The sequence below is a fragment of the Falco rusticolus genome, chromosome 5 (assembly GCF_015220075.1).
Source record: "Falco rusticolus isolate bFalRus1 chromosome 5, bFalRus1.pri, whole genome shotgun sequence".
Taxonomy (NCBI): domain Eukaryota; kingdom Metazoa; phylum Chordata; class Aves; order Falconiformes; family Falconidae; genus Falco; species Falco rusticolus.
Genome location: NC_051191.1, coordinates 72,617,159 through 72,639,631, shown reverse-complemented (window position 1 = coordinate 72,639,631; position 22,473 = coordinate 72,617,159). Strand labels below are relative to the sequence as shown.

At 40.9% G+C, this 22,473-nt stretch overlaps 1 protein-coding gene across 1 annotated transcript in view; it reads right to left on the bottom strand.

Annotated features, from left to right (window-relative positions):
- Window positions 1–12,375: 12,375 nt before the first annotated feature.
- Window positions 12,376–22,473, bottom strand: part of PDE3A (phosphodiesterase 3A) — a 263,210-nt gene continuing 253,112 nt past the window's right edge. The window contains exon 16 of the mRNA XM_037389254.1: window positions 12,376–22,321. Coding sequence (XP_037245151.1) covers window positions 22,074–22,321 — 248 coding nt within the window. The 3' untranslated portion in view covers window positions 12,376–22,073. The remainder of the gene's footprint in view (window positions 22,322–22,473) is intronic.

Here is a 22,473-nt window from a genome sequence, read left to right as displayed (position 1 = left end):
TGCAATCCACTTGCCTATACTAATGAAGATTAAATCATACTGAGCAAACAGTCATCATCTTCATTCTCTAGCTGTCATCAACGTGATTTCACTGAACATTTCAGCAAGCATTACTGGCAGCCTAAATGAGGCTTGTTAACATTTTAAACAACATTGCTGGAGCCTATATGTAAGCTCATGTTTCTAGTAGTGACCATGTCTGCAGAGATTTCTCAGAGCTGATCTCTGAATTTCCCATGTATCTGGGACATTAAGTAATTAGATCAAAGGAGATCTAGCCTCGTTAATGAGGGGCTTGAATTGTTTCAGATTGAAACATTAGCTCTAATCGCCTGATGTTAGCTAATGAGTTACACAAGAATAAAGAGGTTTAGTTCCCTTTACCATTTTACATAGAGCCTTAGGGCTCAGTGGTCAATTGTTACAAGAAAAATGTGAATTTGTTTCTTTGCAGGTAAATACAAAGAAGTAAAGAAAACCTAAATACTGCACTTCGAGAACAAAAGATATCAGTAATTCTTAAGTCTCTACTTACATACTGCAGTACTTTGTTCTTAATTTCAATCTCTAAATCAGATCTGAAAATATTTATAAAATCAGCTTCTAAGTTCACTTTTAAGCAGCACTATCTTTTATAGAACTGCTGACTGAAAATACAAATAAAAGTTCCTATTCGTTTATGCTTGTCTAAAGACACAGATCTTACATAAGTAAAAAATATGTATGGTTTTATGTATATGTATATATACATGTACATGTATGTGTTTCCATGGCTTCTCAAGGGTCTGTGCAGTAGGTACTTGTGTTTCCAAAAACATAGGTGAAAATAACAAAAATATACCTAGATGTTAAGATTTGCTCATACAAATAATTGCCTATGCTCTGTTCATATGTGGACAAGGCAAAAAGACCGTGGCTGTGGTACCAACATTTTCACCGAGATCTTGTCATCCCATCAGATGAAATAAGAGCTACTGACTACATATAAGAGAAATGTTTGCATTTGATACTGCCCTGACAGAGACTCAGTCAACACTAATGTGTATACAGATACTTTTTTTAAACAACAATACAAAAGTAAGAATGGTTTGTGTTTGCTGCAGAAAACTTCTAACTTATTCCTGCTCTGCTTCTGACTTTCTTGCAATCTTGGGAAAAGTCACACTGTCTCTCTGTGCCCCAGTTATGAACTTGTACAATGGGGAATGACAGCATGTACCTCACAGCACTCATGTGAGCATAAATTATTTCGAACTTTTGAGCATGAGCATGACACTTACATAAGGTACGTTGCCACATAAGCACATCAAATAGCATTTAGCTTAAGGTTTGAAATGCTCTGCATATTACTACTACAACAACCTTGGAATGAAAAATAAATATTGGAAAAGGAAAACATCTGAAACACAGCTAAGTAAATTGTCCTTATCTCTGAGCAAAGAAACACCCAACTAGAGAAGGCCCAGCAGAGGAGCAGGAGACCTGTGCAGTCTCCTCCACTGCACCCCATATGTAGGGTTGATCAAAAACCAAAATCAAAACCAAACTAATAAAAAAAAAAAGACAAAAAATACCATGGAGGTGCAGGGGTGGAATATGACACAATGATGCTTGACAGCAGCATACAAATTTATGCCACACTGAATTCATACAATTCTCAAATGGACAGCAGATCTTAAACACAACTTAAGCTCAGCAGTATAAAACATTATTACAGTATAAAAATTATTAATATCTATTATCTGACTCTGGACGTCAAGTGGAAGAGTGCTAGAAAGGACTGTTAGCCATACAGGTTTTACAGGCTTTAATTGTTGTCTTGACCTATGTCATGACTTTAAGGAGGTCAGTAATTTTCAGGCCCGAAGCAACCTGCAACTATATATCTCAGAGCATCAGTGTGGTTGCCCTGACAATGCCTCTGAGGGAAACTCAAGACAGCAGAGCAGTGTGCCCAGTGGTACCATAGCCCACTGCAATATTAGCTTTAATCTTTCCTCTTTTGTGCAAAAAGCATAAATATGAGTGTTTCACTCTGATCACAAACTTGCCCTATGCTACCCCAAACTTTTTGCTGCCATTGGAGTGTTTGTGATACACTGCCAACTGCATTGGAAGGTCAGAGACAGCTCTGGTTTTATCCAAGCAGATACCTGGCTGGCGAGGATAATTCCTGACTTTGGTGTAGTGGCAGCCTTCAGTTTTTGCTATATCTTGGATACAATATTTCTCCAGTGCCATGAAACACGAGGACAAGACAGCTTGTGTCAGCAATTCTTTCCCAGATGTGGCAGGAATGCCAGCAAAATGTAATCATAAAAATCATAGAATCATTTATGTTGGAAAAGGCCTTTAAGATCATTGAGTCCAACCATTAACCCAGGACAGCTAAGGCCACCACTATGTCCCTAAGCACCACATCTACATGTTTTTTAAATACCTCCAGGGATGGTGGCTTAACCACTACCCTGGGCAGCCTGTTCCAATGTTTGAGCACCCTTTTGATGAGGAAATTTTTCCTAATATCTGATCTAAACATCCCCTGGCCCAACTCGAGGCCATTTCCTCTTGTCTTGTCACTAGTTACTTGGGAGAAGAGACTGACAGCCACCGCGCTACAACCTCCTTTCAGGTAGCTGTAGAGAGTTATAAAGTCTCCCCTGAGCCTCCTCCTCTCCAGGCTAAACACCCTCAGTTCCCTCCGCCGCCTATCCTAAGACTTGTGCTCCAGATCCTTCACCAGCTTTGTTGCCCTTCTGTGGACACACTCCAGACGCAATGTCTTTCTTGCAGTCAGTGGCCCAAAACTGGTATTTGAGGTGCAGCCTCACCAGTGCCAAGTACAGGGAGACAACAATTTCCCTGCTCCTTCTGGCCACGGTTTCTGGTACAAGCCAGGTTGCTGTTGGCTTTTTGGCCACCTGAGCACACTACTGGCTCATATTCAGCTGGCTGTTGACCAAAACCCCTTGTCCTTTTCTGCTTGGCAGCTTTCCAGATGCTTTTCCCCAAGCCTGTGGTGTTGCCTGGGGTTGCTGTGACCCAAATGCAGGGTGCAGGACCTGGCAATAAGCTTTGTTGATCCTCATACAGTTGGCCTCATCCTATCAGTCCAGGCTGTCCAGATACACCTCTGTAGAGCCTTCCTACACTCAAACAGATCAACACTTCCCCCTACCCCCAAACCCCCAAATAGTGTAATTTGCAAACTTACTGAGACTGTACTTGATCCCTTCATCCAGATCATTGACAAAGATTTTAATAAAGATATTAAACAGAACTGGCCCCAGTACTGAGCCCTGGGGAATGCCACTTGTAACCAGCTGCCAACTGGATTTATCTCCTTTCACCACAACTCTTTGGGCTCAGCCATATAGCCAGTTTTTTACCCAGTGTAGAGTACACCCATCCCAGCCAGGAGCAGCTAGTTTCTCCAGAAGAATGCTGTGGGAGGTGGTGTCCAAGGTTTTACTAAAGTCTAGGTAGACATCATCCACAGCCTTTCCCTGAGCCTGCTTAGGCAGGTCACCTTGTCATAGAAGGAGATCAGGTTTCTCAAGCAGGACCTGCCTTCCATAAACCCATGCTGGCTGGGTCTGATTCCCCAGTTGTCCTGCCGGTGCTGCATGATGGCACTCAGGGTGATCTGCTCCGTAACCTTTCCTGGCACCGAGGTCAGGCTGACATGCGTGTGGTTCTCCAGATCCTCCTTCCGGCCCTTCTTGTAGGTGGGCACTACACTGGGTAACCTCCAGTCCTCTGGATCTCTCCAGTTGGCCAGTTAGCTCCCTCAGTGCCCTTGGGTGGTTCCTATCTGGCCCCATAGGCTTGTGTGTACCTAAGGGTATAGCAGGTGGCTAACCATTTCCCCTTGGATTATGGGGGCATCAGTCTGCTCCCCATTTCTGCCTTCCAGCTCTGGGGGCTGGGTATTTGGAGAGCAACTGGTCTTACCATTAAAGTCTGAGGCAAGGCATGAAGTAACTCAGCCTTTGTCACTGTGTTTCTCCCCGCATTCAATAAAGGATGGAGGTTCTCCTTAGCCCTCCTTTTGCTGATAATGTATCTATAGAAACATCTTTTATTGCCTTTTATGGCAGTAGGCAGACTGAATTCTAGTGGGGCTTTGGCCCTTCTAATCTCCCTGCATGACCTCACGACACCCTTGTAGTCCTGAGTTGCCTGCTCCTTCTTCCATAGGCCATAAACTCTCCTTTTTGCCCTGAGCCCCAGCCCCAGCCCTGCTCAGCCAGGCCGGCCGCCTGCCCCGCTGGCTCACCCTTCGGCACATGTTTGTAAACAGCATGTTTGTAAACATGTTTGTAAACAGCAGGTCCAGTGGGGCATCTTCCTGAGCTGGCTCACTGACCCGCTGTGTCGGGAAGTTATCCTACACCCACACCAGGAACCTCCCAGACTGTTTCCTCTCTGCTGTATTGTATTTCCAGCAGACACGTGATAAGCTGAAGTCCCCCATGAGAACAAGGGCTAGCGACTGGGAAGCTTCTCCCAGCTGTTTATAGCATATGTTGTCTGCCTCTTCATCCTGTCTGGGTGGGCTGTAACAGACTCCCACCATGATACCTGCCTTGTTGGCCTTCCCCCGATCCTTCCCCATAAACACGTAACTGTATTGTCACCATCATCAAGCTCTGGACAATCAGAACATTTCCCTAACATGCAGGGCTACCCCACTGCCTCTCCTTCCTTGCCTAACCCTCCTGAAGAGTTCATAGCCATCCACTGCAGCATTTCATTTGCGCATCATCACACCTGTGACAACTGAGTAAGTCAAGGTGGGTGACACTCTGCTGGAAGGACAGCTGCTGGCCATGCTCACGTCTTCTCCCTGCCTCTTACTGGGGCTCACAGCTGGGGCTCCAACCCCTCCTTGTGTTCCTGGCTCCAGCTGGCCATGGTGCAGCAGCCCTCTCTGGTGGCTCTATTTTCTATCCCGCAAAAAGCATGCCTGATAACTCACCTGTGAGACAGCTTGGGCAGCAGCAGTGCTCACCCTCCCAATGACTGGCATGTGGGGCTATGCCTGCTGGTCAGGTCTAAGGATGAGTCAGTCCCTGAGCATGCATATGGTGGGCTGAAACACCACCAGGCAGCTCCCGAAGCACCCCTTCACCCATTCAAACTTCAGGCAATGAAAAAAAAGTCCTTCCTCCCACTGGAAACTCCTCTGCTTTGCAGTAAGCCTCCTTAGGCATGCCTTGTGTGTTAGCCTGCAGGCGTAGGAGCTGCACTTGCTAGAATAGCTGGACGCAGTAGACCAGTACAGAGACTGTTAAGCCATGAACCCAGATAAAGGATGTCTCCTCTGAAAGGTGACTCAACAAAGAGAAGAAGAAAAGCCAAATCTTACCTGGCAGCAGGAATCCACAGAGATGGTGCCTACCAGTTTTTGTAGGTAAGCTGCCTCTATCGCTTGTGCATATCCATACATGCATGTACAGGCACTCGTCCCAGCTTAGAAGTGGGAAAAATTGGAGGGGAAAATCACGTCTCAGGAATTGTCCTCTCTAGGGATGGTACATGTTATACTGGAGGGAGAGAAAGGGAGAAGGGTGGGGGAACTTGTTTTGTCTCTTGTTTTGCCTGAGCACTTGGTATTTGTCTCCCCCCCATCCTCCTCCCACACCTCCTCACTTTTTTCTTCCTTTCTCCCCTCCTATCAACTCCAGGACATTGAGTGCATGGGCAAAACAAAAACACTGGGTGCCCTAGCTTGAAATCCTGAAGAGCATGTAAACCCTTCTGGGGTATTTTTCTTTGTAAGTTGCTGTAAGTTTAATGGGGCACGTGACAAAGCTTTGTGGAGAGGAAAAACCCCCAAATCCTGACCTTCTTAATTGCTCATTCCCAGAAAGCAAAAGACTTCAAGGGGGAATGAATGGGGGGTGGGGGGTGTGGGGGGGTGGGGGGGGGTGGCGGGTGGGGTAGGTAGGATGTAGAGTTAACAGGTGATCCACAGATCTTTCCCATCCAGAGCTTGGTCCTTCCTGCTATGCCCAGTAGTCCTGCTCCCCAAAAGCCTCAGGGCAAAGTCCCCATCAACATGATGTAAAACCATAATGCAAACACTGACTAAAGGAGAGGACAGAATTGAGCAGGAGAGTCAGTCAGGTCCTTTGCCACAATGAAAGGAAAATTTTGCAAACTTCATTCCCACTCTGTGTTTTTCCTGTCACAAGATCCTGGTTACTGAAACAGCAATTATTTACAGATTTGTGTAAAGGTGAAGAACATGACTAGTTCCCAGTGTAGTTGCTTGAGCAGACAGAGGCTATAAATCCTGTCTTCTAACCTGTGAGCTCTAATTATACTAACAGGGAAGTTATTAAAACTACAAATTCTTCTTCCTTTCCCTTTTTTGCTCTCTTCCGCTCTCTGCACCAGGATAAGTTCCCATGACAGCTAAAACCTCACTGACACGCAAAACTGTGCCATGCCAAATACAGTGCCTTGGAACAGGCTTCTGCTTTCCTAGGTTTAATACAAATTATTATCTGTTCCTTCATTATATCTCTATTTTGGTTTCTTAATGCAGCTGGAATTTTATTACACTGCATGTAATTCACATTTTATACTTTAATGTGTCTTATATCCTTACTTGGTGATTTTGGAAACTTGGAAATCTCTTTTCCCTTTTTCTAAGAGATATCAGGGTGCCTAATGGTCCACAGGTATTAGTGATTAGGAGAATTAGTCATTATGAGTTCTTTCAGCCTCTTTCAGAGAACTGCTTCCAGACTGCTTCCTTCAATTATTAGGAAAACTGAGTTTACACAATACGGGTTCTGTATTAGTTTTGCCTGACCTTTAATCTTCATTGCTGACCTTGTTTCCTTTGATGATTTCTTACACAGACTCCAGTTGTTCTGCCACTGGTAACCTTCATCACACTGTACCTTAAAATAGGTGAAGATCATGTTCAGAATCATAAATTCTTTATATAAATCCCTTTCACATACTCCTCCAAGACTCCATTATGTTACAAATCATATTGATGAACATGAGGGCATGGTCCTCTACCCTTATAGAAAAATACCTAAAGAATGGGGTTTTCTTTGCAGCTTAAGATGAAGCAATGCTTTGAAGAACAAGGCCCACAAGATTTAGTACAATCTCCTCATCTTTCCTGGATTTTTGGTTCATTGTAAAACCTCAGCATCAGCTTTCTGTCACAGTTGGGCTTTTAATGCATTTTCTTTATAGAGCTTTCTCTGACTTCTTTACAGGTGTAGATAATATCTTAACTGGAACTTTATCAAAACCACGCTGGGGGATGTATTTTCCATTATGGAATATATATATATATATGAAAATACACTTTCCAGAAGAGCATCGCTATTCCTTTATTAGCTAATTATAGCGGTTCCTCAGAAACAGTCATATTTATGTCCTCTACAATACTTTTCCAAATGCTCAGAGCAAAGGAATACAAGATCCTCACTAAAACTCAGTAAGCTCATTGGGTTGAGAAGGAAGTCCCACCCAAGCAGGAATTTATTAGTCTCCCAGGCCTCCCAGGCCATGGATATTGCATAGAAGGTGATGCAGTACATTGCCTACTACAGTTTACTAACAAGAACTGAGACAGGGGAAAAGAATTGCTAGACATTCCAATACAGGATGCGATGCTTCTTCTGTGTCACTTTTCAGTGCCTCCCACAGCAGAGCACTTCCCAAGAACAACTACACAAAACTCATTGGAAGCTTGCTAGACAATCAATCAGACAAGAAAGGTTTTGCTTTCCCATATTCCTAAAAGAAATTGCTTACTTATGTATACTTACTCTATTTTTGAAACAAAGCCTTTAAAGCAGCTACAGGACAAAGAACCAGACTAAGGCTTGTTCCTCAAGGTCTATGTTCTTTGTATTAGGTAGGAAATTAGAAGCCAGACCACCTTCATTTCTAAAGCACAGGGTTAAATTAATTAGATTTACAAAGTCTAGTCTAGCTACAGTGAATAGCTGTGACAAGAATAATCCTGATTCATAGATGTATCAATACACTAACAAGGTTTGTGGGTCAGTCTTTAAATCATCCAACAACAGATCTCTGAGGGGTAGCTCCAGGGAACTGGCTGCTTCTTCTTCAAGCATATTTCATGAGCAAACGGTAACCTCATAAAGCCTCACCCCCCCTGCCCCCTGCCCCCCCACCAGTGTTCAGAAGCATGAAACTTCACCTTTGTAGAATACTTTTTTTAAAACAAACATATTCCAACAGACTTCTTTAAATCATAAAAGTTTGCTTGTAAAGATAAACTTTACACTGAAATCTGAGTACACACATACCAGCTGCAAAGAAACATTTATTTTTATCTGATAGAAGGATAATAGTGACTTTTAAAAAACATAAAATGTATAAACGGGATTTTGATATACCATATCACCTTAAACTCTGAATTTACATTATTTCTGTGGTGCAACAGAGAACACTTTCCCAAGCCTTAATAATGCGTTGCAAAGCAAAGCCACATAGAAACTCTTGTTAGAATGAGTCCTCAACTACTCAAATTGACACCTCGCCAAATGCTCCTTTATTATTTTATTTAGACTAGCACATAAATACTCCAAGCCTGAGCTGCTCTGCTGTGCCTGGCATGACTTACAGGAAAGGAGAGCCTGCCATGGCAGCAACTGCTTTGTGGCCCAGAGTTGTACTGCGATGATCTCCTAAACTCCTGGAGAGCTCAGCACAGGAGCTAAGATGCAGCAGACAAGGCTGAAAGAGTTCGCTAAATAGTAAGTAATATTTGCATTTGAAAAAGAGGAATTGAACTGTTGATGTTTGCTGAAGGTCATGAAGGAAGTTTGTGCAGAGCTCAGGAAAAACTCAAACAGATCCAGTTCTCCTGAATCCTTGTCTAGAGAGCTCAAGGCATCATGCCACTGTTGAGTCTGGAAATGCAGCTGCCAGAATAAAGGCAACTTAGAAAGCATGATGGCTTAGAAGCAGCTGTTTCTTTCAAAGAAACATCTCTGAGTACTTAAATTTTAGTACAATTTAACTTCCAGAATTTATGAAAAATTTAATTCTGCTAGCTGTGATTCTTGGGGAAATGTGTAGTTTGAAGTCAATGACAAGCAGACACAGTGAAGACATTTACAGGTAACTAGAAAAGCAATCAAGCAATCCAGTTTCACCACCTATACAATTTTAATTGCTTTAGCTATGCTGCTCTGTCGCTGTGGATTCATTATTTCTTGACATTAATTTTTCTCTTCTTGCATGCCCATTCCACATCAAAGATCAAGAGAGAAATAATACACACCAGTTGTCAGAAGCACTCAGAGATTGCTGCGGCAATTTCAGGCTTCAGGATAGTACTCCTTGGCCCAACTAAGGACTTCCAGATCTAGCTGCAAAGAACAGGTTTCTTACCAAAGAACAGCAAAAGCAACAGAAAACTGTTTTAATTATTTTTTGGACCTGGCTAACTTGTTACTGAGATATCCACAGGTCCTTCTGAGAAGTCCCATTACCCTGCTTATCAAATTATTCCTGCCATTCAGATTTTCAGGCCCTTTCATAAGACATCAGGAAGAAGAATTTTCAAAAATAGCAGTTTAGTAAATGCATTTACTACACTCTAACCATAGAACAGTTCTACATTTTCTGTGTCTGTTCTCCATGCTGGGAGCCTAAGGTAATGTACAGGAGCATGTTCAGTGGCTGTAGATTACCTTGAAAGCACTTGCAGAAGGTAATTGTTCAGGTAAAAGAGGTAGGAGGTTTTCCATCCTGAATGATTAGTAAAAAAGCCCCAAATTATTGACCCAGACAAGTTTTGACTAGAATTTTCATGAGAAAAGAAGTAGCATGTATATTTATATTGTACCACACTTTGCTAAGATCCCAGCCAGCCCTGTGAAACCCACTTCCGAGGGTCTATAACAAGAAAGATTAATGAAAGATCCAGTGATTTGACACATCTTTTCAGGGCAGGAAGCATTTGTAGCCACCAGAGCTTTGGGGAGAATTTTAACTTAGAAAAATGTAATAAGAGAAACTGGATTTTGTCCAGCCACTAGGGATTAATACCATTAATCTTAATAAAATCCCATAGCACTTTCTGTAATGCAGATAAGTTCTTTGAAGTAGGTTTAAACCCAAAGACCTTGGCTAGAAATGTGTAAAGAGAAGGTGTGAAGAATTTAACAAAAGAGTTTATTACACAGAAGGTGTTGAATTTGTAGAATATCATGCCTTCGGCAAGCACAGTAATAAACAATTGCCATATGCAAAGGATTGTGAAGTAATTTACCAGCACCAATAACAAAAGTCACTGTAAATGAAGCCATCATGCAGATCAAACAGGAGGAACCTCTGCTTTGTATTTCCCAGCTGCAGACAAGCAGATGTTGAAGCAACCTTTTATCTATATCAGACTTCCAAACCATTACAACTGCATCTATCCCAGATTATTTAGTGATTATAACTAGCAGTCTGGATTGGGTGTGACACAAGCCATCAAAAGCTTAGGTAAAACTTTATACTTGCACGTTTTCTCCAATGGGTCACAAATTAATGTGATGTTAGTATCACCCCTTGGCTGTGAAGCTGCGCAACAAAGTACCTGGCTTTGACAGTCTCCACCTCCACATGCCAGGTTTTTGGGATGTGGTTAAAAACCTCCCTCAGACTGTGTGGGATGCCTACGTCAAGAGTTACAGGCCCCAGCAGTCAGGGCAGCACTTGGCAGTTACACATCCGACTGTCAAATCAATTTGCGGTTCTACATCTACATGAATGACTGACGATATCCAGGGAGTCCATGGTGGCTTGAGGGATAACGTTGATTTCCATAGGATTTTAGTGAGATAATTTAAGAAACATTAAAGAAAGCATTGTTAAACATAATGCCAAGAGTTCTCTGAGATTTCTGTTTTTAGTGAAACATTTAAAGTGGTTTTAGGCAAGTGGATTTGCCTGGGCAATTGAGAGTAATTTGAACACCTGGAAAATGCAACATTTAATTGAGCTGCTACTTACTGCGTCATGGCCTCCTTTATGTTTTACCAGAACCCCAGGAGAGGCATGCTCATGTGTGGTCTCATTAGCAGATTGACTGCTGCTGTTCCGTGTTTTACTGCTCATCTCTTCCCATGGGAACCTCTTGGTGTTTGAAGAGCTCCACAGAGAGTTCGGCGATTTTCAAAGACAAGTGCATTCTTTACCCTTGTAGCCCCTCTTTGTGATGAGGAGTATTGAAGGAAAAGAGGTTTTCTTCACTACTCCAGTTGTATGCTTTTCAGTGGGTAGCTGTGAATCTTTGGATCAAATAATTCCACGCTATGGAATTAGTAAGTGGGACAGACCAGCTGCTGGCTTATAAGTATAACCGTACTTTGGTTTCATACTGGCAATGATCCCAAGCAATATCTTCTTAATCACTGCCTGCTGCAAATTTCCTTACATTTTTGCCATTCAGAATTTACGTCAGAGGATGAATAAACTGGTGGGACTTCAAAACTGGCAGCCAGATATGCAACTGATGCTTTTCCATATTTTGAAATCTGTTAATTTTTAAGTTATAGGAAAAGAGGCTTTGAATACACAGCTGATCCAGATAATTTGTTTGCAGCCATTTCAAGTGAGTTGGCTAAAGAGCTCTCCAGATCTTTGATGAAAGTAGGTAATAAAAGTTAAAAAATGGGGAAAATTTTTGACAGCTGTAAGGTACTTTTTAAAAAATCCTAAAGAGTGAGCAAAGAAAGTAGCTAGATGTCAACCCGGGCCCACATGACAGAGTGGCAAAATCTTTCACTGAAGAATGATGGTATACTTACCAGTCAAATTGCAAGAAAATTGATTTCACGTGCTGATGTCCCACTTTAATGGATTACTTCTGTGATTAATAAGGAAAACACTGTTAAGGTAATACATTTCATTTTCTCTGGAAGCATTAGTCACTCTGCATTACTATGGTTGAATAGTGCCACGTAATATAGACCACATTCAATCAGTATGGTCCATATTAATTGGATTGGAAAGTATACAGATGATGGATGTTGAAACACTCATCATCATTAAAGAAGGATGTTTCTAATGAGGCCTTCCACAGATTGTCTGAGTCACACAGCATTTAACATGGAGTTTACTAGTGATCTAAAATAAAGTGCAGAATTCTGCTGGTAAATGCTGCAGGTAATCGGATACCAATAAACGTGAGCATGGGTCATTCACACATACCAACTGGGGCTGGCAGATAAAATGGTAATTCAATATATACCAGCTTTACTGGATTTGAATCATAGTTTGAAGAGCCTACAGGTCATTTGCAGTCTGGTGCTTAAATTGAAAGCTGGGCACTGAAAGCAAATTTGTTCAATAAAGGAAAAAAGAAACACTGCAAACAGGATACCACAGAATTATATTTATGTTGTACATTTGTCTTCACATTGCAACATCCACATTGTTCATTTTGTGACAAGTATTTCTAATAATTTTGAATACATATTTACTGTATAATACATTTTACCAAGAGGCACTTCCAGTAATTCTGGCAAAAAGGAGCTTCATTATAGTGTCTAACTTACAAAACAGTAAAAATAAATAATGTTTATCTAAAAGATTTTTTTCCTGTACAGAATCTATTTTGTACAAAACATTTATCAGCCATTAACTAAATCACTTAACAAATACTTGTGAAGAGAATATATTAAGTATTGCTACATGTATCGAGTGCAAGATACTAGTGAATGGAAAAGAATTACTCTGTTTATGAAAATCACCTAAAAATACAAGGCCTTGTTCCTGAAGTGTTTAGAAAGGAGAAGCTTGATTACAACAATATTGACAATATATAAATATAAATTAACATATGTAGTACTTAGTGAAAAGAACACTGTGTTAAAAACTGGTGTGTACAAATTCTAAACAAGATGGCACTTTTCTGCGTTGCCACTTTGGCTGGCAGTTGTTTTTTAAAATATTGCTTCAAAGAATTATAAAGGTACACAAAACCCTTTTCAAATAGAGCCATATAAAATTACATTCCCCCACCCTTTCTCTCAGCTTCTGAAGTGAAAAAAATAAAGGAGGGATTAAATTTGAAGTACACAGATGATTTGAGGAAACATGCTACTACAGCTGAGTCTAAATGAGCGTCATAAAATAATTCTGTCTGAGGCACACTTCCCTGAGGTCCCAGGCCAGGAGTGAAACCTCACAGGATAGGATGCAAAGCGACCAAATTCCTCAGTGCTTGCTGAAGTAAAAAAACTTTGACTGGCATTTTGTGAATTTGAACATACAAAATCTGTATGATTTGGCCCCAAAATCTGGTGGGGGAGTCAAGTGCTTCAATTATATTGACGCATCCAAAATTTTCATTCAGAAAGGGTTTTGATCTTGCTTGATACATTTCTTGGTTACTTTCACCAAAATGGGATTATTTTTTTTTTAAATCATATCTTGTATGCATAATACATACTTGCATATTGTTACCCAGATGGCCAAAACGTACTGGAAAACAATTATTTTTGGAAGGTACTAGTTCCACAACTGGAAGCAAAGGTTACAAAATGTGTTTCTGTTGGAAAATGTCCCAGATGTTTTTCTATCAAAAGCACTAAAAAGAAAAAAAAACTGCCACCCATCAGTGAAAATGTTAATTTGTTAAACAAACAGAAGCTACAGTATGAATCACATCTTTTTGAAAAGTGAACTTAAATTACTTTCCATCATGCAAACTTCTTATATCGATTACTCAAGAAAAGATGACTTTAGAAAATTGATGACCCAATGTATACTGACATGGTTGAAATATTAAAAATATCATCAACACCACATAGCAGTTATTAACACTGTCTTTGATCTTTTAGGATACCATCCGCAGTAGTGTATTAAGGTTTACAAATATCTAAAAATGAAAATTTTGCATTCAAATACAGAATTTCATCATGTGTCAGAATCAGACAGGAATTTTGAAAAGGAAAGATAGCTTTAACAGACAACGGCCTTTCTACCTACAGTAGTATGTACACATGGCAGACCCCTACCTTTTTCTCTCTGATCAGATTACAGACCTTGTTTTCCTTCTTTTTATGAAAGCGTGGGTGCAAAACGACCAGGGTCAGTAGAGAAAAAAACCCACCTCATCAACAAACCCCCCAAAACTCTTATCTCCTTTAAATAAATATTTAAAAGCAAAGAGCAATTGCTAACTCACATTAATTGTTTGTTACTGTTCACTGTGGTAAAGGAAGACGGCATTGAAAACCAGAGCATCGAAGCCGCTGCCTTGGGGCTATCGCTGTGAGCAAACCATGGTGAGGTGGGTATGGAGTTGGACTGCATTACTCTAAGGTATTTCTCCAGCTACTTTGGCAACACCCCTCCGAAATTTGGCACTTATTCTTTACCTCCCACCTGTTCCTCCCCCCATGCGGTGCCACTGGGACTCCATGCCATTTGCAGGCCAATGGTGCAAGCCCAGCTCCCTCTGTGAGCTGGAGGAAAAGCAAGCTAACACATGCCTGCCTTGCCAGGGCCACAGCACACGCTGTTTTGCTTATTTGATCTGACTTCTATGTTTTTTTAATCAGGACAAGAGAATTCAGTCATAAAAGGATACACGGTCCGCAGCTGTGGCAAAATCCTTTACACCTGCTCTTATGCTTTCATAGGGACAGAAAACAGAAATATTTGGGTTTCTCCATCTAATTCACTGCTGGGATACACCACATTCCACCTGCAGATTTCAGTGGTGCTCCTTGTTGCACGCAGTTCCTATATGCCACCCACAGAAGAACAAGTCTCATCTGTTGTTTCATTTCCACACCTCGGACATATGACAAGCATGGCTTTGTAAGTAAGAAACAACTAGCATGGACTAGACAACTAAAAAGCTCAACTGAAATACTTTTTTTTTTTTTACCTCCTCTAGCACCATGCAAAATTTTCTTTAATGGGGGAGAATAAAACACTTCAGTCAAAAAATCTTCCTGGTTTCTTATATCCCTCAGCACAACGGACCACAGCCAAGGACACTTGGTTTTACCTGAACTCATCGCCTTCCAGAAAAAATAGTCTTACATGTACAAGCACTTGGGGAAATCTTTGCATACACCTCAAGTGACGTCGGCAAGCTTTCAAACTGCACAATGCTTATTGTTGTTTCAGATTTATCAAAAAAATATTGTTAACTAGCTCGAGCTTTTTCCCCCTTTTGTCATTGTGAAAATGGACTCTGCAGAAATACACCCACAGACTTCTGCCTGCAGGCTCCCAAGGAGCTTGTATCGTCCTAAGAATTCAGGTGGGTGCTCACACAGGTGACATCTGCATCCTGTGCGGAGGCACGATGTATTTTTCATCAAGAGAACACCTGCCTGCCAGGAATATCCCATTAATGGCCTCTGAATAAATCATAATTTGGATGTAAATGGAGGATAACTCTTGCAGTGCTCCCTCCAACACTGGGATTCAATAACTACCACAGCAGGAGCTAAAACCCTGCTTTGATTTACCTCCAGAGGAATGTTGTTTTGCTAGATGAAAGTGATGAAATTCAAAGAAAGATTTGTCATACTAAGTTGCTCTCAAAAGTACTGGTGCTATGTTGCTCTAATTCAAAGTTTGAATCCAATAATAGTTTTTTGCTAGCTCTTCCAATGTTGCTTAAGACAGCTGTCACCTAATTTCAATTATTGCCCCAACTATTCAAAAATAGTTGAACATGCAGTTTCTTCAGGAAGCCTAGACACTCTTATTTGTTGATTTACCTAAAAATACTGGGGGGAAAAAAATTCCTCCACCCTAGTTAATGGGAACAACTAACTTCCCTTTAACGCTGCCACCATTTTGACTCATGCCGAACATCAAACAGTAATTAAAACCCCAGAAACTCCATGTTTACTTTATTTCAGTGGGATTACATTTGATTTTGAAAGAAAAGGAAAATTAAGTGTGTTGCATAACGTCTGTTTCATACTGGAATACAATTTCCTTTTCTCTTTCCTATGGATTGTCAGTTTGACTTTCTCCCTGTATGTCTACAACCCCATCAACTTGAGGAGTAATTACACCAGCGCTGTGCTGCCAGCTGAGGAATACACAAGTTCTCAGGCCAACATCCAGGCCTAAGACTGGAAAGAGCAGGCTTCACACCTGCCTTCCAGCCGTGGTGCCTGCAACAGACCTGGGAGAGGCACATTCTCCACTCTGGGCATGTGCCTCAATCTAATCTTCCACCCATGAGAGGCTGTGGGATGCTCAAGAAATTCTCATACACATCCTTAAATCAAAACCTTTCTTCCTTAAACACGTAATGCTGGAACATCTTAACTGTAACAGTACTTGCAAAAGTAACAGCAAATATTATACTTTTTTATAAATTACAGATTTTCCAACAGTCAAAAGCCTCTTCAGAGAAAGAAAAGCTACAGACTGTCACTGCTGCCTTCCCAACCTATTGAACACTATGTCTACCAGATGGCTCAGCTCTAGAATGAACCACATCACATCTGCATTGCCTCTCCCACACTTGAATCAGCTGCTGCATCTCCCTTGGGTTATTTGCTGGTCATGAATCTTGTGCCTTCTCTGGATCGCAGCCCCAGGCCTTGGGTTGGCTGGGCTGCCCAGGCTCACGCTGACCGACACATCTCACCATGCCTATGGAGTCAGTGAGAGGGTGGACTCAGACCCACAACAATCTTCATCAACAGCAAAGCCATCCCCAGCACAGGATCACATCACACAGAGCAAGCAGGATGTGCCAGGTAACTAATGAGACTTTGCACTAACACATCATTAACACCTGGGACCAATCATAAACATTTCACTGCATTATACTTATGGCAAAATTTTCAAAAGTGCCTAAGATTTGTTTGAAAACTGTCAAAATTCTCCAAGATCCCAAGTCCCACTCAAAGCTGGTACTGCTCAGGCTGCCAAGTAACCCAAACTGACAGCTACCCCACACCTACTCAGCTCACAGCTCAGCAGCATGGGCACGGCACTGGGTGCAAACACACCCAGACTGGGACACAGGCTGGGCAGTCCTCATGGGCTATACCCCTGACTGATGCTCAGTTTGGCAAGGTCCTTGGCTTCTCCACACTACATTCTACTTTCTGGGGAATTTCTGAAGTAAGAAAGAAAGACAGGGCCATGATTTCAGAAAAAAAATGGTATCTAAAAAGCAGACAGAAATTCAGAACTTTCTAATGAAAACAAATGAACTTAATGTCCAGTATGGAGAGCACAAAAAGGAAGTTGGGTACAGAATTTCCTTAGATGACAAATGGTACTTTTAGAAGCATCTATCTGAACATTTACAGACTTAACTTCCTTCCAAATTCAGACCATCGGTATCTTAAGAACTTCTAACAGGAGTATGCTAAGGGTAAAAGACCCAAACACATCCACTCAAAAGGTCCTGAGCAATCACGATCTTGGATTAACTTGATAATGATGCAGAGAGACATTCACACATGATGTCAGGGTGCAAACTGTTGAACAACTACCCTTGCATTGCTAACAAATGCATTCTGAAATTACATCTGCCCTGGGAACCATTTGCTGCCAGAATGTGACTGTCACTTGCTACGAGAGCCAGCACCCTGCACAAAGTCCCAGGGGAGGCCACTGGTGACACAACCATTTCTCCAGCTTTCTGTAAAGCTTTCACTCATAGAGGAAGGCAGTTCAAAATGCTGCCAAAAGCATCATAGGATCCCTTTCTCCTAGCAGATTCTTGCAACTCACTTCTCATGCATGTCTTGCCACATTGCATTGAACACCGTCTTTCTGCTGGAGGAGGCAGATGATTTTCAGAGATGAGTGTCAACATACTCTGTACATTAGCTCACAACAAATCAAGAAAATGCCAGATTCCCTCAGGAATTAGAGCATAAATAGTAAACTGTGGCTCTTTAAACATGGAAATTATTACTTCTAGACAAAAGCATTTTTGGGGTTCTTGGAAAAAGAAAAAAGGTAATAAAATAGTTCGGGGCTTTCACACTCTCTATTTCCATGTGTCCCTTCCGCAACACAAGGATAATGTCAGAAGTTATATCCTACTGTAAATGGCACGTGACTATCAAGCAAACAGGGAATATAGGGACAGAAGGGTTTATGTGTGATTACTGTACGATGGGCAGAGTGCTTTTCTCACTGTACTGGGAGCTGCAACCCCCCCGTTTAAGGGGACCGCAAACATCTCCCAGACTAGAAGGGAACAAGATCACTCACCAAGTGACATTACACGGAGAAAACTAAATATCCAATCAGAAAAAATAGTCCAATCTTTCTCTTCCTGTTTTTGAAGAACTGGAAACTAAAATATGTGATTTTTTTGTTACTGCAAAACACTGTTTAAATGGGGCTTGCTTTCTCCAGTATCTAACAAGCCTATTTACATATATATACCAGAAACCCATATCAACATTGTAAACATCCCACCTGAAATCTTGAGCACTTTGCTGATAGAATACAATTATTTTCCTTTTTCTTTTCTTACTTCCCCCCCCCCGCCAAGATATTGCATAGGCTGTGGTTTATTTGGGGGTTGCAGCACCAAAGGACTGCACAAAGTGTAAAACCATCAAGATCTAGCCTCCAAAAGGTTACTGCAATTGCTGGTCAAAGGTTTTGCCTCCTTTGGACTAGAAACTATTAGAAAACCTGCTAAAAATAACCTGCTTCACATTATCTACTAAAAAAACCCAAAGCAAAAATGGTATTCATGCGTTTGATATAAAATATCTCTGTTATTTTTTGTGTTACATTTAAGCCAACCTGGGAAATTTCCTGATCATTGCCTGCCAGAAATGCACTGCAAAGACTGAGAAGTCAGATTCATAAGGAGCTGACACCTGCAGAGACTGGATTCCATTAATAACTGGAATGAAAAAAAAGTCACCTCCTACCAAGTTCATAACTGCCAGCTACTTTAGCTTCTTCAGTGGTATCCCTTCTAGTTTGGATAAAAGCAATGATTATTCTGATTTTAAGCCTGTCAGCAATTCCTTCACTGTAAAAGGCTTGAGTTACTCAAACCGTACTCACAAACTGGCTTGTGTAGCAACATGGTAACAATTTGTGACAGCTGCATTGCCAATATAGAAAGAAATCTTCATAAATTAGAAGCTGACACTGATTTTACCTAATGGCAATCAAAAATGATGAGTAAAAAAATATAACAATTAAATTTTAGCACATTTTTAGGATAGCTTTTCTTAGTTCGACCCTGTGTATGCCTGCTTTGACGAGTATGTAGAATTCCACTCACAGGATTTTGCCTTATTTTTGAATGCCTCTTTGTAATTTTACTGACTGGGCACCCACCAACACTTTCTGCAATAACTTCTTTTTTTCTTCTTCTAGCAAAGGCAATACAAAAATCAATATAAAACATCCAGTCCCTGTGTTCATGCACTGAAAATAGAGAAGAAAGTGCTGGGAGATGTGACATTTTAAAGCATCTCTGTAAGTTTAATTTTTAAAGGACAGAATGAGGCATAATAAACTCTTCTCATACTATAAGGTATGCATATCACTTGTACAAGAGAACCCCAAATAAAACGATTAATCAAAGTGACAGAAGAGGTGTGAAAACAGTGCAAGCTGGAATTGGTGGAGACTTGCTGAGATCTTGAAGCCATCTTTTTTTTTGTTTGAATGAATTCTGCTATATCCTTTCCCTTTAAAATAATAGTGCAATTTGCATCTTCAATTTTCTGATTTCACTGAAAAACACTACTAAATATATCTGCCGATAACAGCAGTCAGAGCCATACCCTAGAGTCACTCTTTTGAAAGGCAAACAGTTTCTCTACTGATAAGAATAGCATGGGATGGTAACAAGCAAATACAAACTGTAAGAAACTGAAATCCTGTTTTGAGCAAAAGCTCACTTTAAAAGAAATGCAAAGCAAAAAGAAACTCTGAAGTGATAACACATACACTGATTGCCTTTGATAGAGAATATTTTCCAATGTTTTGGAGAGGTATTAATAGGATCATGAATATGGTGAAAGTGTAACAATAGCAAAAAGTGATGAATGCAATGTCATAAATTTAACACAAATTCTGCCTTTCACAACCATTCTTACTCATACAAGCAATCCTCTTCTTGGCAAGGGGCTGCAGGATCAAAATATAAAAAGCCTATGTAGTCAAACAATTTTTGAGAAATAGTGAACTTTATATACATAATTCTTTTTGGGGAACAAAACTCTAAATTGTGTGGTACTGCTTGGTGCTGCCAGTCCCAAAGAGCATTAATATTTTAAAGCCTTGATCCTGTAGACCACTGGCTTCCCAGAAGGGTCTATACAAATTACTCAAGACTTTATTTGTTGGGTTTGGAAATGGCTACACTGTATAAAAAGGTTTTTGTATTTATTTTTTAAAAAATTAGCTTTACAAAAAAACCTTTCCCTTTTTTTCTTTTTCTTTTTTTTTTCTTAAAGATATCATTATCTACAGGAACCCATAAAAATTTTTCCATATTTACATCCAGATAGCTAATCATTGACAAATATAATATTGTGAAATAAAATATTGAAAGTGAATATTCAACCTTTTAAATAGACATTTGGCTCACAGCATAAACAACAGAGATAACAAATAAACAGAACAACAACAACAAAAAAGATCTGCTTTTCTTACAGGCCTTATCTTTTCCTTTCTCTTAAAAATAAAAAAAAAAAGAAGAAAAAAGAAAAAAAGTATACAGGTGGGATCAAACACACTGCTTCTAAGCAGAATGCCAGGAACAAACCGCTCCTATCCAGCACCTCGCACTGAAAAACCAAGTTCTCTGAAGCTCATATGAGTGGTTGCTGAGACATACGAGTGTCCGACCGATGCAGGACTGGCACCCGTCCCCCACGCTGCTCCTAATGCATCATTTGCCTTTAATTCTGAGGAAGGGCACGGCCCACACTCTCCTCTTCTTTTGCTCTCAAGAGATATAGTTTAGCTTTGTTCTTAGATTATACATTTGGCCACTGATGCATGGAGGCATAAGGTAATGGAGGAAGATGACAGTATGCCTCTAGTTTCTGAGTATGTACACATATTTGCTCTATACTCTTTCCTGCCCAAACACACACGCCACCCCACGCAGCCATTCACGCACTCACAAGTATACAGATGGCCAGGTCCTCTCAAGGGGAACAGACCAGCATGCCACACAGTCCCTCATAAATCCCATTGAGAAATAAATTTCTTGGCATATCCCTTTCACCAGCAGTCTGGGAAGTGCCGAGGAGGAGGAAGAGGAGGAAGAGAATGAGGTGGAGGAGCCCATACAGCCAGATGGGGCCAGGTCAGCATCCCAGGCCACTCCGGCCCCTGCTGAAAGGCTGCTGCCTGCAGCTGGAGTGCAAACTGGGACTTGGAGGGCTATGGGGAATGGAAAGCTCCTCAAAATGGTCTCCGATCCCCTTGTGGGCACAAATTCTCTAAAATTCAGGCCTTCTGTTTGTTGTCGTGTATGGGGACGTGCTACAGCTAGTGTAATAAGAACTCAAACTATGCTATATGACATTACACCCAGTCACACTTGAAAACATTCCCTCACACACACATATATGTTGGCAGGATATATCAGCATTCATATAAAGCTTTGGAACTTTATCCCTCAGCATTAAGAGCAAAAGCTACTTAACTGGTACCTTACTGGTAACTGCAAATGTGCTTTAGAAGCAGCATTTCCTTAGATAACTTTCTTCTGTAAATATCACAGTGACCATAATATATCATTAAATGCATTTTGCTGAAGTGCGCAGCCAATAACCCTGGCTATATCTATATATATATATATAGATATATATATATTTATTTATATAATTCCACCCACCCCCCAAACCTCTTTAAAGAAACTCTGTAAAAGCCGGTGTTGCAGTGTGAAAGCTTCCTTGAGCATAGGAGTTTAAACAATGTACCTCACCATAAAAAGGAAAGAGAAACAAATTAAACAGCTGTAGGCGCATTATCCCGTACTTCTACAGTGTTGTGTCTAAATGCTGTGCTGGCTTGAGAAAGAGTCTGTGCACGAGTCAATCTGTCTTAAAATACTGCTGTAAATATTGTCATTGGTTTGGTTCTACAGTTGTGTTCTCCTCTTCATCGCTCTTGGGCTTCCCTTTCTCCTCCTCCTCTTCCCTGATGGCCTGGATTTGTTCTGAAGATTGGTGCAGCGTGGATTGCTCTGCGCCTTGCTTCTCTGTCCCGGCTAACCTCTCTTCATCCTCAATTACTTTCTTCCACATTTTATGGTTCTGAAGCAGGTGCTGAGTTATCTGACAGTAGATTTTCCTTCTCTTGAATTTTTTCTTTCCTGTAAAATACCATGTGACATTAAAGTACTGTTTTCTGTGAGAGAAGAAGGAAAAGGGACTGAAGATGTAAGAAACAGACAGGGTGTACTATGACATATAGAAACTGCACTGCACCAACAGTAAACCCACAAACTTAAACTTAAAATTCAGA